Below are 12,142 nucleotides of genomic sequence, written 5' to 3' on the forward strand. Positions count from 1 at the left end.
TCACTGTGCATGAATCCATACAAACAGTGTCCGAATCAGATATGGGTGACCTGGACAGTTGCCCTGTGTAGCATCTTGCCAGGGGTGGCACAGTGCAGAAACCTGGGGCAGGATGTCCTCACCAGCAGCTAATCAGCAAAGCCTTTCCCCCCCCACCCTTTCTTTGCAGCTTTTTTTATCCATGTTTTGACATAGAGTGCTAGATATAAGCTAAATAATGCCGGCGTTGTGGAAAAAAGGCCAGCCCTCACACAACAGACCCACTGGAAAAATGACAGAACTTCTCAATGGCCAGGCTGTGCCTGGGCTGCTAAAGGTCTCCTCCAGGGAAATCTGAAATGGGGAGGGGCTGGGATTACATAACTGATAACTCTGTAGCAAAAAGGCAGGAAGGCCTAAACCAATCAAACCAGACCAACGTAAATAGCTCAACACAACTAATATAACCAACTTTTCTTGACAGTTTTCTTAAGTTTTCTCCAGATTCAACATTAATGTATACTTTTAAGGACGACTGCAGTCTCAGAATTATTCAACCCCTTCATGACAAGCGCCTGTAGTACATTTGCTGTTATGATCTGCTGCAAATGTGATGCTTAGCCAGAAACCAGCTTGTGGCAGCGTTCCTAAGGAATCTTAACTCATTCCTCATGGACAATGGCCTCCAGTTCACTAATATCCTTGAATTTATTCTGCTGCAACCACCTTCTTCTTCCAAATGTCATGACCCTTCCAGCAGCTTCTCAAAAAAGCCTGGTGAAGTGTTGTAGTGTTTCACTGGCAGAGCGGTTGACGAGCTGTGCGCTGCTGCAGCTGTCTGGCCTCCTGATGCACCTGGAGAATAAAGTGCCCTTGGAGAACAGACTGGATGAAAACAGTGATCCGTGGAATTCGGGGCAACTGGATTTCAGCAGAAGGAGATGCTGTAGTATTCTGCAGAGTGTCTGTGCTTACGATTGGCTCATCTACAGGCTGTGGGGTAAATGTATCAATATTTTTATTGGGTTTGGTGAAGAGATGGGAGTATGAGGAACTTTTTCTTATCTTTCGATCTAATGTACATTAGCCTGTCTTTCCTTTCACACAAAATTACAAATCAAAGTAATTACTGTGGCCTGTGAGAGGTTTTTACATCCCAAGCATTGCAAAGGTTCAGGTTGCCAAGGTCTCAGCCCTTAGCAACTTAGTACATTAGGCCTAAGGCATCAGACACCAGCTGTAATTTAACTGTCAGCTGAATCAAATTTTCAAGCTTTTTTTTTTTTTTTTTTACTTTGTCAAACTTGTACTAACACCAATCAAAAATGGGCTCCTATAAGCAACTGTTTGAATATCTAAAAATGAAAGTAATCCATTCCCACAAAGCTAAGGGAAAGGCTATAAGAAGATTTCAGCTTGATGTTTCTACAGTACGGACTGTTACTAGCGATCGGCCATTCAGAGGGACTGTGGAGGTGAAGATGAGATCTGGAGGACTGCTACAAATGCTGGTAAGGTCAAATAAAAAGCTCTGTCTGACTGTTGCTTATGTTAAGTATACGTGTTTGATCTGAAAGTGCTTCCGTTTATGATCAGTTTATTAACCTGCACTACTATCACACAGAACTCTTGCTTTTACTCACTTACGTGTCCAGACATGACTCCCTATAGTCGCACTGTTATTGCAGGCCTACGTGAACCCGTATGACTCTCAGCATTCATGAGGTAGTCTTTCAAAGGTAGGAAACAAGAGATGGTGTTTAACTGTGGTGTTAAAAGATGGTCAGCAGTTGTTGCCCAGAGTTAAACAAGCCACTGACAAAGGATTGACAAGGCTGTTGTTAGTATTAGCAATTGGCAGTTCAGAGGAACTATGAAGGTCAAGGTGAGAGAGAAGAGTGAACTGCTTGTAGGCTGGTAAGATGGCATAAAGGGATACAACGGATGGCATACAACTGTTTATCTATAATAACTACCCACAGAAAGTGGATTAAATTGAATGACACTATAAAAACTGCAAATATGCAAGACTCTCTGTTTGTCTATTAATTTAGTTATTCATGTGCTTAATAATTTATACATTTTGTATCGTCTGAGATGAATTTTTATTTCTTCTAGTGACACAATACGAATGATATGTTTTGTGTTTCTTTTCCTAATAATTCAATGACTAATTAAGTCACTAAGTGTATTTATTCAGGGAATTTGGGATCTGGGAATAACAAGGATCGAAAACAAACGACTACAACCACTTCTAAATGGTCTCTATTGTGCTACTCTGTAGTCTGCATCTACATTATACCTGTATTAATGTTTCATTTGAATCTATAATACTTGTGTTGTATCCTTTAGTACCATATGCCATCAAAACAGCAAGGCACAGACCCCTCAACACCTGTGGTCTCTGGCACCGAGACATTAGCCGATCCTTGATATTTTGTTGGAGAGTTGGGCTCTCCATGCTTCTCACCTATGAGCCTTGGGCGCCCATAACCCTCCACCAATTATCTCTCACTGGAGCACTTTTGGTAGGTACTGACCACTGCATACATCACACAAGACCTACCAGCATAGAGACACTCTGACCCAGTCGTTTAGCCATCGCAATCTGGGTCTTGTCAAAGTGTCTCAGATCTTTACGCTTGCCTATGTTTCCTGCTTCCAACACATGAACTGTAAGAACTCACTGTTGCTGTACTCACTGCCTAATATGTAGATCCCACCTTGGAACCATATAATCAATGTTATTCACCTCACCTGTCAGTGGTTTTAATGTTATGGCTGATCTGTGTATAGCTTGAACAAGTGAAAAAAAACACAGGCCTGTGTTTAAGTGGGTGAAGCTGCTTGCTGTACACCCTGGCCAGCCCACCGGAGTTTAGTTTGTCGCTGACTACATAAGGTTAAAAAAAGCAACAGAATCCAGGGACGGGCGGGGTTTGGGACCTGGGCCGTGACTGAAGTATGTTTCAACCAATGTGAACGCAGCAAGAAGCGACACCGCCCTCCCGCCGACCAATTAAAACACACCTCTCGTGTGGGCGGAGCTTTGCGTAGTATAAAAGCCGGCAGATGCGGCTGATCTGTCGCCTGAAACGCCGTGGGTTGGGGGTGTGCAGGGCGGACGCTTTTACACTGACTTTAAACATACGTACATACGGTTTCCTTTTATTTTACGCATTATTCCCCCTTTCCTAACTTTTTTGTCTTTGCTTTTCAATTTACTGTGCTTTCAGCTACTCTAATACAACTTCAAGGTAAGTGTTCGCGTTTTTTCTCGCTGTTAGCATGAGCTAGCTAAGCCAGCTTGGCTATTATCACAGTTATTAGCTAAATCTGAAGCCGAAAGCTAGCTTTTATGACTTATAAATATACAAATATCACTTTACGTTACGAGTAATCTTTAATACCGACGATTTGAAGTATTTATTGTCGTGAATGTACGTTTAGAAAACGTTTAGCTCGGTGGCTAACGTAGCTAGCTAATAGCTAACTTGTGCGCTTGCGTAACCCAGCCTACCTAAGCTACCCAAGCCTGGTCCAGTTTAGGCCCGAGGGGTCTTCAATTCGTCAGACGACTGTAGCTGTAATATCAGTGTAGTGTAAGTGTGTTAATCTGAGTGTGGCTTAGAAATGACTTATTAGTGAACAGGCACTGCCGGCTACCTAACACGACCCTTGTCTTCACTCGGGCAGGGACATGTCCAGACATGACTGCCTGTAGCCGTAGGGCTCTTGTAGGGCTTCGTGGACCCGGGTCACTCTCAGCGTTTGGAAGCTGGGAGCTGGTGTTTCAAATATGGGGAAAACAAGCGGTGGTGTTTAGTTGTGGGGTTAAAAGATTGTCAGTTGTTGTAGCTACATAGTTAAACAAGCCACTGACAAAGGATTGACATGCCCAGACAGGTCCACAGGTCCCCACCTCCCCTTCCACCCTCCCCCCTATCTCCACCACCCCCTAACTTTCTAGAAAGACCTTTACACGACTAGGCTGACCCACATGAGGTCAAGAGTACCTCTGTAGAGCAGAGTAAGCTTTAAAGCCCTTAAAGGACAATGCTGCATGTGTTTATCTTTTTTTTATTTATTTATTTTTTTAGAAAAGCTCTACATTAGGCTTCAATGTCATTATGTTGAACGACCTTGACATTAAGATTGAAAATGATGACCAAAGCACTTTATATTAAATATTATAATAATAATAATAATAATACACTGTGGCCTACATGAGGTTAATTTTTCCTTTGGGGAGAGGGACTAGTGTGTGGGGGATTATTGGAAGGATTTAACAATTGTGTACTCTGTCAGGGCTCTGCCTTTATCCCAGATGTTTCCTTGCCAGTTGGCTTTATTTTATTAGTGTGCTCTGCTGCCCCTTAAAGGGATGTGATTGTTAATATTGCTCAAATTTAATCACTTTAGATGATCAGATTTTCAACTTAATCTTGTTGGAACAGCAGAATGTTGAGATACTGGATATGCCCCCCCCCCCCCCCCCCCCCAATATCTGCATTATTATTATATTGGATTGCCATTGTACAGGACAAATCACTGTCCCATATGCTTCCTGTATCCCATCCTTCTGATTGTGTATTTGCAAAGCACTTGCACTTTAGCTCTCAGCCCATGCACTAAACATGCAATTTTTTCATCTTCCGTTTTTAGATGATTGACAAGGTGACCGGATCGGAAGCTCTGCCTTTTGCTGTCCAGCTGAAGGCTTTCTTGGAGCAGGAGGCTCGCTATCAGCCAAAACTCTGCGGCCTCCGCATCCTTGAATCTGCCCATGACAACGGCCTCAGGATGACTGCCAAGCTGAGGGATTTTGAGGTGAAGGATCTACTCTCGCTGACCCGGTTCTTCGGTTTCAGTGCTGAGACGTTCTCCCTTGCTGTGAGCCTCCTGGATCGCTTTCTGGCTGTGATGAAGGTAGGGATATTCTTGTGGATCAATGTAGGATTCAGAGCTGGAATGAGTCATCAGGTTGAGAATTGATTTTGGAACCAGTCTGTTTCTGCATGGATTATCGAGTCAAAAAAAGGCTTAGATGTTTGCACTTGTTTCCAGGGCTGTTTTAGCTTGGTTATCTGTTTAGTGGGTTTAAGAGTGTTCTCTTCTTAAATATACAGATTCAACCGAAGCACCTGTCCTGTGTTGGCCTTTGCTGCTTCTACATTGCTGTGAAGACATCAGAAGAGGAGAAGAATGTTCCTCTGGCAAATGATCTAATCCGGATCAGCCAGAACCGCTTTACAGTCTCGGATATGATGAGAATGGAAAAGATCATTCTGGAAAAACTTTACTGGAAAGTCCGGGCACCCACTGTGCTGCATTTTCTCAGGCTGTTTCACTTCCACATTCAGGAGAAGATGGATGCTGACAGGTGAGAAACATATCTAATGTCAATCTTGACCTAAATTTGCAGTCATTAACTGACTGAATTGTCCAAGTGACCCTGTAATTATGCAGTACATTAATCAGCTTAAACTCTCACCTCCTTGCAGTAAGAAGATTCTGAACATCGACAGGCTTGAGGCTCAGCTAAAGGCCTGCCACTGCTCCTTCACCTTTACAAAAATAAAGGTCAGTTGAGGGTTTTTTTTTTATGCAATTCACTATTATGGTACAGTTTGGTACCAAGCCTGGTAACCTAAACTAGCACATGTAGGGTACAGTTGCTTGAGGATTCACAACTTCAAAGGGGTACCTTGCTGTACCACACCACCCAGTGGAAAATCAACAAGCTTTAATTTGCGTGTCCTGAACTTGTGCTGTCTATTGTATTTGTCCTATAGATGTTTGTCTGCTGCATAGTTTTATTGAAACTTGGGCAAAGCTAACCTTTTGCAATATTGTTTGCTTGAGTCAAATTCAGTAGCCTTCAGTAGCATATTTTGTGTTTAATGTCGGTCTTGTTCCATCAGCCTTCCTTGCTTGCCCTGGCTCTGCTAGCACTTGAGGTTGAGGAGCAGCATGAATTCGAGCCTGTAGAAGCCCTGAGAGAGGCAGTGCAGGGCCTTCAGCGCCAACTTTCTGTGAGTTCAGTTTTTCTAAATGGTTCTTAACCTGTTAAGGACTGTTTGTATGAGTTATGTGAAGTATTCTAGAAAAGTTTATCCATTTTAGGAGGGCATTCATTTTAATTGCTTGTATAAGATGGCTTTGCCTCATGATCTTTGACAGGCATGCCAATTTTTCTCCCCCAGATTAAAGATGGAGATTTGGTTTGTGTGAGGGAGCTTGTTGCCAAGTGCCTGATTGAGTATTCCACCACCAAGTGCTCAAAGCCTAATGGTCAGAGGCTGCGATGGATCATCTCTGGAAGAACAGCCCGACAGTTGAAACACAGCTACTACAAGATTGCTCATCTGCCTACGATTCCTGAAACTGGCTGTTGAAAATCAGGGTTAGGTAGCCATAATTCAGAACGAATGTTGTAAATTATGGCCACCTAATGCTGCATGGAATTCCTTATAGAGCTTCTAAGTGAAGCTCTCTAAGGAAATCAAATAGCTGGCTTTTTTCTTTCTTTCTTTTAGCTCCCCCTTTCCCCTCTTTTGTTTGTTGAGCATTGGCATGGTTATTTATTTGGTCTGCTTTGACTTTGGAAATTCCTAGTCAAGGGTGGGTTTGATGGCAGTCAGCCAGAGAGGGTCTTACCAACCTGGCTTGACTAGCTTGCGCATGTACAGTATGTTCATTTGAATCAGTGCTGTCACTGGTGCTGGTTGCTTAAAGCGGTGAAGTATTGAACCACCTAGGTCCTCAGTCCACCATGTGGAAGAGGAGGGAGAAGGGTTTTGTGAATTTTAAAAACCAGTGGAACCAAGAAATCGGGCCCAAAACCCTTAACTCTCACCCTAGGTTGCTGAACAGTCCTAAAGCACACTCCTACCCAAGGTGATTTAAGTTCCTTTTCTTATGTTGGGGAAGTTGTTCTTCTCTGTGAGGTGATAAAACTGAATGATTAACATGTAGGTTTTAATCTTGCTGAGTAACCTGCTCCTAACTGAACTGCTTCTTTGTTACTAACAAAGTTGACAAGTCATGTTTACATGGCTTTGTGAAACTACAAACTTTGCAGGGTCCAAATTGACTAAGTCTTCATTTCTCTTAGGTTTCCTGTAATAATGAAATGTTAAGACTTGTACTACAACCTCATGATTTGGCATATAATTAACTGTGCCCTGTGAACATATGAATGTGGACCTTTCAATAAAACATTATTGAAATGCTGTACTGGCTCCGTTGTTTAAAAGGATACTTCTGCAGAACCTGAACAAATGATTTATTAAGTCCACAGGGAGAACTGAGACTCGAAGGCTTCTTGTGAAAACTAAGTTATGGCTTACATATGAACAGCCTGAGCTCTTTATCTGACCTTTGGACATTATATTGCAACAAGGAGGGGGGGGGTTCTAGATGTGTCCCACTGAACCACAGAAACCCACAATGTCAGTTTAAAGTCTTTATGTTGCTGGGTTCTACTTTTCCAAACTGGAGAAATCTGGTCCCCCACCCTGGAAGTTTCCAGAGATTTCTGCACCACTGAAATCAAATCCAGGATTCTGTTTGAGAGAAGAGAAATGCATGCTTTAGTAACCCTACAAACATTTCACATACATATTTCATATCACTGAGTCAAACATTCAACACCATGTTGCCTTTTTTTGTCTCTCCTTAGCCCAGCTTTGAAGACACTCTTGCAATAAACTCACCTAAAAGAACTGAGCGTTTATTTGCCACATAACCTACAATCCAGACCTTGACATGAGCAGTTATGGGATAGTTCTTTAACTTTTGAGTGATCCTAATGCTCAAGTACTTATGTAAGGGAGGCACCAATACCATTGTTGAGTTAATTAACCATATAGCTGACCACCCAGGAGAGCCTTAAATCATTACTTTACTAACTTGGTAAACTATGACCAATAAACAAATTCATTTGTTACTAAAATCTAATAACTTCCAGACCTCAGTACAGCGTTCACTCTGAAATTCACCGTCCGTAAGAGTAAAGAAGACCGAGCAGCTCCTCTCTTCTCAATTCTACTTATACTATCAGGAAGACCAGCTGGATTACTCGCTGATATTTGATGACAGGTCAAGGGTGCGTTGAAGGCATGCTGGTTAGATAGGGGGACTCTTGTGGTCTGCTATGATATCTGTAGGTTACTCTGATCCGGGGCACCACAAGCATATAGACCAGACTTAAAAGGTTATAAAGGTTCTTTGAGGAGTTTGTGCAGTTTGAAACTGGAGGAACCTTCAAGAAAAAGGTTCCTCAGGAAAGTTGTACTTTTACCAGCCTAGACTCAAGATTTAGCTGTTTTGGTGATACACACATGACCAGCCGGTCTTAATGTTTTGACTAACTGGTGTGCATCAGCGATTTCCAATTCTGGTCCTGCATGATTTGGTGTTCTCTCGAATGCACCTGTTTCAGCTCATCAGCTAATTAACAAGCCCGTCCTAAATGAAAGCAAGGGAAGCACTAAAATGTGCAGAGCAGCAATACTTCAGGACCAGAATTAAGAAGCACTGCATTAAAGTCAAGCATTCCAAGCAGTACTTTAATTGCTTACGCTCCATTAAAGCTAATGACAGGAGCTCTTCAAGCTGCCTGAAATGTTCAAATACAGCCATTTTTTACTATCCATAACAACCACTGAACCAACATATATCTTTTGAATATTTATCAGTAATGTTGATGAAGGTAAAATAGTACAAAATCTGGAGGGAGAAATCTTTGAGTGCTTATGTTGGTGACTTAGATCAGCATTTCTCAATACTTCAACTGCATAATTCAGCACCGTCCCCAGCTTACCTCATGAGCTACTCATCAAGACCTTCCTACGCTGACAAAAATACTCATTAGCGTAAGGTAACTTCAGGACTGAGAGTGGGGCATACACATCCAGACCAGCAGGGCAAAATCATGTGAAGGAAATACTTCAGCAAGGTTAGAGCAGTTGTTGCCAACCCTGGTCCTCCTGCCCTGCTCTCTGTGCCAAATGAGCTTTCCCATCTAAACATTTCACCACAAATTAGTGCATTATTAGTGTAATATTTACATGATGATAAATCTGTGCACTGAATTAGGGAGCTTATTGACTTTGACCACTGTTTGCTTTGGGGCGGCTTGTATAACACTGTAAAAACGGAATTTTATTGGGTGAGGATGGTGGTGTACCTCTCTCTGGAACCTCTCCAGTGTGAGTTTTCTCTGCATCTGGTCCTGCACCCATGGGTCAGCCGCATACTCCCCTTCCAGAAGCGAAGCCCAGCAGTTTCCAGCCTCCCGGTTTGTCTTCATCAGGACTATCCTAATCAGCTTTTTGTCCTCTGCAAGGCAAATTTCAGATCAGTCACAAACACGACCTGCACTAGTTCAACATCAGGCTATCCAAGGCAATCTGCAGTGTCAGGAAAGCCTCACCTAATGTCCATGTTGCCTCATCTGCCACTGTAGTTCCAAACAGCTTTCCCTGTGGCGATAAATCAACCCAGTTACACCAAGGTTAGCAATTTACATTGTTCACAGGACAGTATGTCCAAAAGTTTGCAGACACCTGCTCATCAAGGGTATTAACAGGGAGTTTACCCCTCTTTGATGCAGCATCAGCTGCTTTTCTGGTGTTTTTTTGCATTTAGCCAGAAGACATATCCATATATGTAGTGTTCTGAATGTTAGCCATTAACAGCAGTAATGTAGCCAATGGTGGCTTCACACTTTGGTATTTATCTCATACAGCTCTTACAGGGCATCGTGGTTTGTATAGGTCAGGCTTGGGACCATGAAAAGCAGCCTCCACACAGGGGGCTAGTTTTAAGGGTGAGGTTATATGTATAGATTCATCTGATATGCCCTATAGATGTAGTGTATGTACAATAAATCATATTATATCATATATTTTCATTAATGATCAGTCCCCTGTTGCTTGTTTTAAAGTTATTATCTGGCTCAAATACTACATTTATTCAGCAAATCCACTAGAAACCTCACTTTCCCCTACATTTAAAACACTGGTCAACCACCCCTTTGGCTACCCACCCTTTATAGTAGTTGGTTGGCTGCATAAGGGTTATCTGCAAACTTGTGGACATGCAGTGTAGCTTCATAGCAAATTATGGCAAACAGCTTATGCGTTGTATCAGCAGAAAACCTTCTCCCAAAGACTTTCAGGTCATGAAATTCACCAATACAAACATAAACAGTGAAAGGCTGCTGAGTGTAGCTACCTTGAATATCTCCTGCCCCTTCACGTTCAGCTCCACTTCTCTGCTGCCAAGTTTACACCTGACCTCTTTGCTGGATGATCCAGGAGGAACATTTACTTCGATGAAAATCTCCTCCATGGTCTGGTACCACGACCCCCACGGTGTTTTACAGGGGATAACACCGCTCCTTTCCTCAAAATGGACCGACATGGTTCAGTATCTCAGTACTGTTGCAGCTACAGCTTGGCCTCTCCTAGCCTAGCCGGCTAACCAGGCTAGCTGGATCTCTGCTAACTGAATCTCTTCACCTAAACAACGCCACCGCGGTGTGATCTGCCGAGATCGTCCTGTTTCAACAACCTAGCCCTGACAGGTAAAACTGAAGACCAGGGAGAAATGCTTGAACTGATCTGGGTTCACAATCTTCTCCAGCATTCCTACAGTTTCTATCCAGATAAGGCTCTCTTGTATTTCTACGCTGGAGAGTCGGGGGTGTCGAGGTTTCCACTGACATCCAGCGGTGAAGAAGAGGTAATGCAGGGATGTGGTGGGGACAGTGTTGGGTAATACAGAGATCAGGTGAGGATGGTGGTGGGAAATGCAGGGATGTGGTGGGGACAGTGTTGGGTAATACAGAGATTGGGTGAGGATGGTGTTGGGTAATACAGAGATCAGGTGAGGATGGTGGTGGGAAATGCAGGGATGTGGTGGGGACAGTGTTGGGTAATACAGAGATTGGGTGAGGATGGTGTTGGGTAATACAGAGATCAGGTGAGGATGGTGGTGGGAAATGCAGGGATGTGGTGGGGACAGTGTTGGGTAATACAGGGATTGGGTGAGGATGGTGTTGGGTAATACAGAGATCAGGTGAGGATGGTGGTGGGAAATGCAGGGATGTGGTGGGGACAGTGTTGGGTAATACAGAGATTGGGTGAGGATGGTGGTGGGAAATGCAGGGATGTGGTGGGGACAGTGTTGGGTAATGCATGGATTGGGTGAGGATGGTGTTGGGTAATACAGAGATCAGGTGAGGATGGTGGTGGGAAATGCAGGGATGTGGTGGGGACAGTGTTGGGTAATGCATGGATTGGGTGAGGATGGTGTTGGGTAATACAGAGATTGGGTGAGGATGGTGGTGGGAAATGCAGGGATGTGGTGGGGACAGTGTTGGGTAATACAGAGATTGGGTGAGGATGGTGTTGGGTAATACAGAGATCAGGTGAGGATGGTGGTGGGAAATGCAGGGATGTGGTGGGGACAGTGTTGGGTAATGCATGGATTGGGTGAGGATGGTGTTGGGTAATACAGAGATCAGGTGAGGATGGTGGTGGGAAATGCAGGGATGGGATGTGGTGGGGACAGTGTTGAGTAATGCAGGGATTGGGTGAGGATGGTGTTGGGTAATACAGGGATTGGGTGAGGATGGTGTTGGGTAATACAGAGATTGGGTGAGGACAGTGTTGGGTAATACAGGGATTGGGTGAGGATGGTGTTGGGTAATACAGAGATTGGGTGAGGATGGTGGTGGGAAATGCAGGGATGTGGTTTTGGACAATGTTTGATTAATACAGAGATTGGGTGAGGATGGTGGTGGGAAATGCAGGGATGTGGTGGGGACAGTGTTGGGTAATGCATGGATTGGGTGAGGATGGTGTTAGGTAATACAGAAATTGAGTGAGGATGGTGGTGGGAAATGCAGGGATGTGGTGGGGACAGTGTTGGGTAATGCATGGATTGGGTGAGGATGGTGTTAGGTAATACAGAAATTGAGTGAGGATGGTGGTGGGAAATGCAGGGATGTGGTGGGGACAGTGTTGGGTAATGCATGGATTGGGTGAGGATGGTGTTGGGTAATACAGAGATCAGGTGAGGATGGTGGTGGGAAATGCAGGGATGGGATGTGATGGGGACAGTGTTGAGCAGTTAGAGCACCGGGCCTAGG

The 12,142-nt window shown here is 43.8% G+C and overlaps 2 protein-coding genes across 2 annotated transcripts; one reads left to right on the top strand and one right to left on the bottom strand.

The window, feature by feature from the left end:
- Positions 1-3,051: 3,051 nt before the first annotated feature.
- On the top strand, positions 3,052-7,215 carry ccng1 (cyclin G1). Its single transcript, XM_072667927.1, has 6 exons — positions 3,052-3,236; positions 4,645-4,908; positions 5,109-5,362; positions 5,484-5,562; positions 5,904-6,014; positions 6,186-7,215. The coding sequence occupies exons 2-6, from the start codon at positions 4,645-4,647 to the stop codon at positions 6,375-6,377; spliced, it is 900 nt and encodes a 299-aa protein (XP_072524028.1). The 5' UTR covers positions 3,052-3,236; the 3' UTR covers positions 6,378-7,215.
- Positions 7,216-7,434: 219 nt separating this feature from the next.
- Positions 7,435-10,661, bottom strand: nudcd2 (NudC domain containing 2). The gene is made up of 4 exons (XM_072667938.1): positions 10,222-10,661; positions 9,419-9,467; positions 9,173-9,324; positions 7,435-7,547 (listed from the first exon to the last, which is right to left on the bottom strand). The coding sequence occupies exons 1-4, from the start codon at positions 10,408-10,410 to the stop codon at positions 7,464-7,466; spliced, it is 474 nt and encodes a 157-aa protein (XP_072524039.1). The 5' UTR covers positions 10,411-10,661; the 3' UTR covers positions 7,435-7,463.
- Positions 10,662-12,142: the final 1,481 nt, after the last annotated feature.

The sequence above is a fragment of the Salminus brasiliensis genome, chromosome 2, assembly GCF_030463535.1.
Source record: "Salminus brasiliensis chromosome 2, fSalBra1.hap2, whole genome shotgun sequence".
NCBI lineage: Eukaryota > Metazoa > Chordata > Actinopteri > Characiformes > Bryconidae > Salminus > Salminus brasiliensis.

Bases quoted from the DNA above. Each gene is read 5' to 3' on its own strand.
- ccng1 (XM_072667927.1), top strand. From the start codon at position 4,645: ATGATTGACAAGGTGACCGGATCGGAAGCTCTGCCTTTTGCTGTCCAG. The intron at 4,909-5,108 runs GTAGGGATATTC...TTAAATATACAG, and splicing joins GCTTTCTGGCTGTGATGAAG to ATTCAACCGAAGCACCTGTC. The intron at 5,563-5,903 runs GTCAGTTGAGGG...TTGTTCCATCAG, and splicing joins TCACCTTTACAAAAATAAAG to CCTTCCTTGCTTGCCCTGGC.
- nudcd2 (XM_072667938.1), bottom strand. From the start codon at position 10,410: ATGTCGGTCCATTTTGAGGAAAGGAGCGGTGTTATCCCCTGTAAAACA. The intron at 9,325-9,418 runs GTGAGGCTTTCC...TTTGCCTTGCAG, and splicing joins TGAGGCAACATGGACATTAG to AGGACAAAAAGCTGATTAGG. The intron at 7,548-9,172 runs GTACACCACCAT...TCTCTCAAACAG, and splicing joins TGGAGAGGTTCCAGAGAGAG to AATCCTGGATTTGATTTCAG.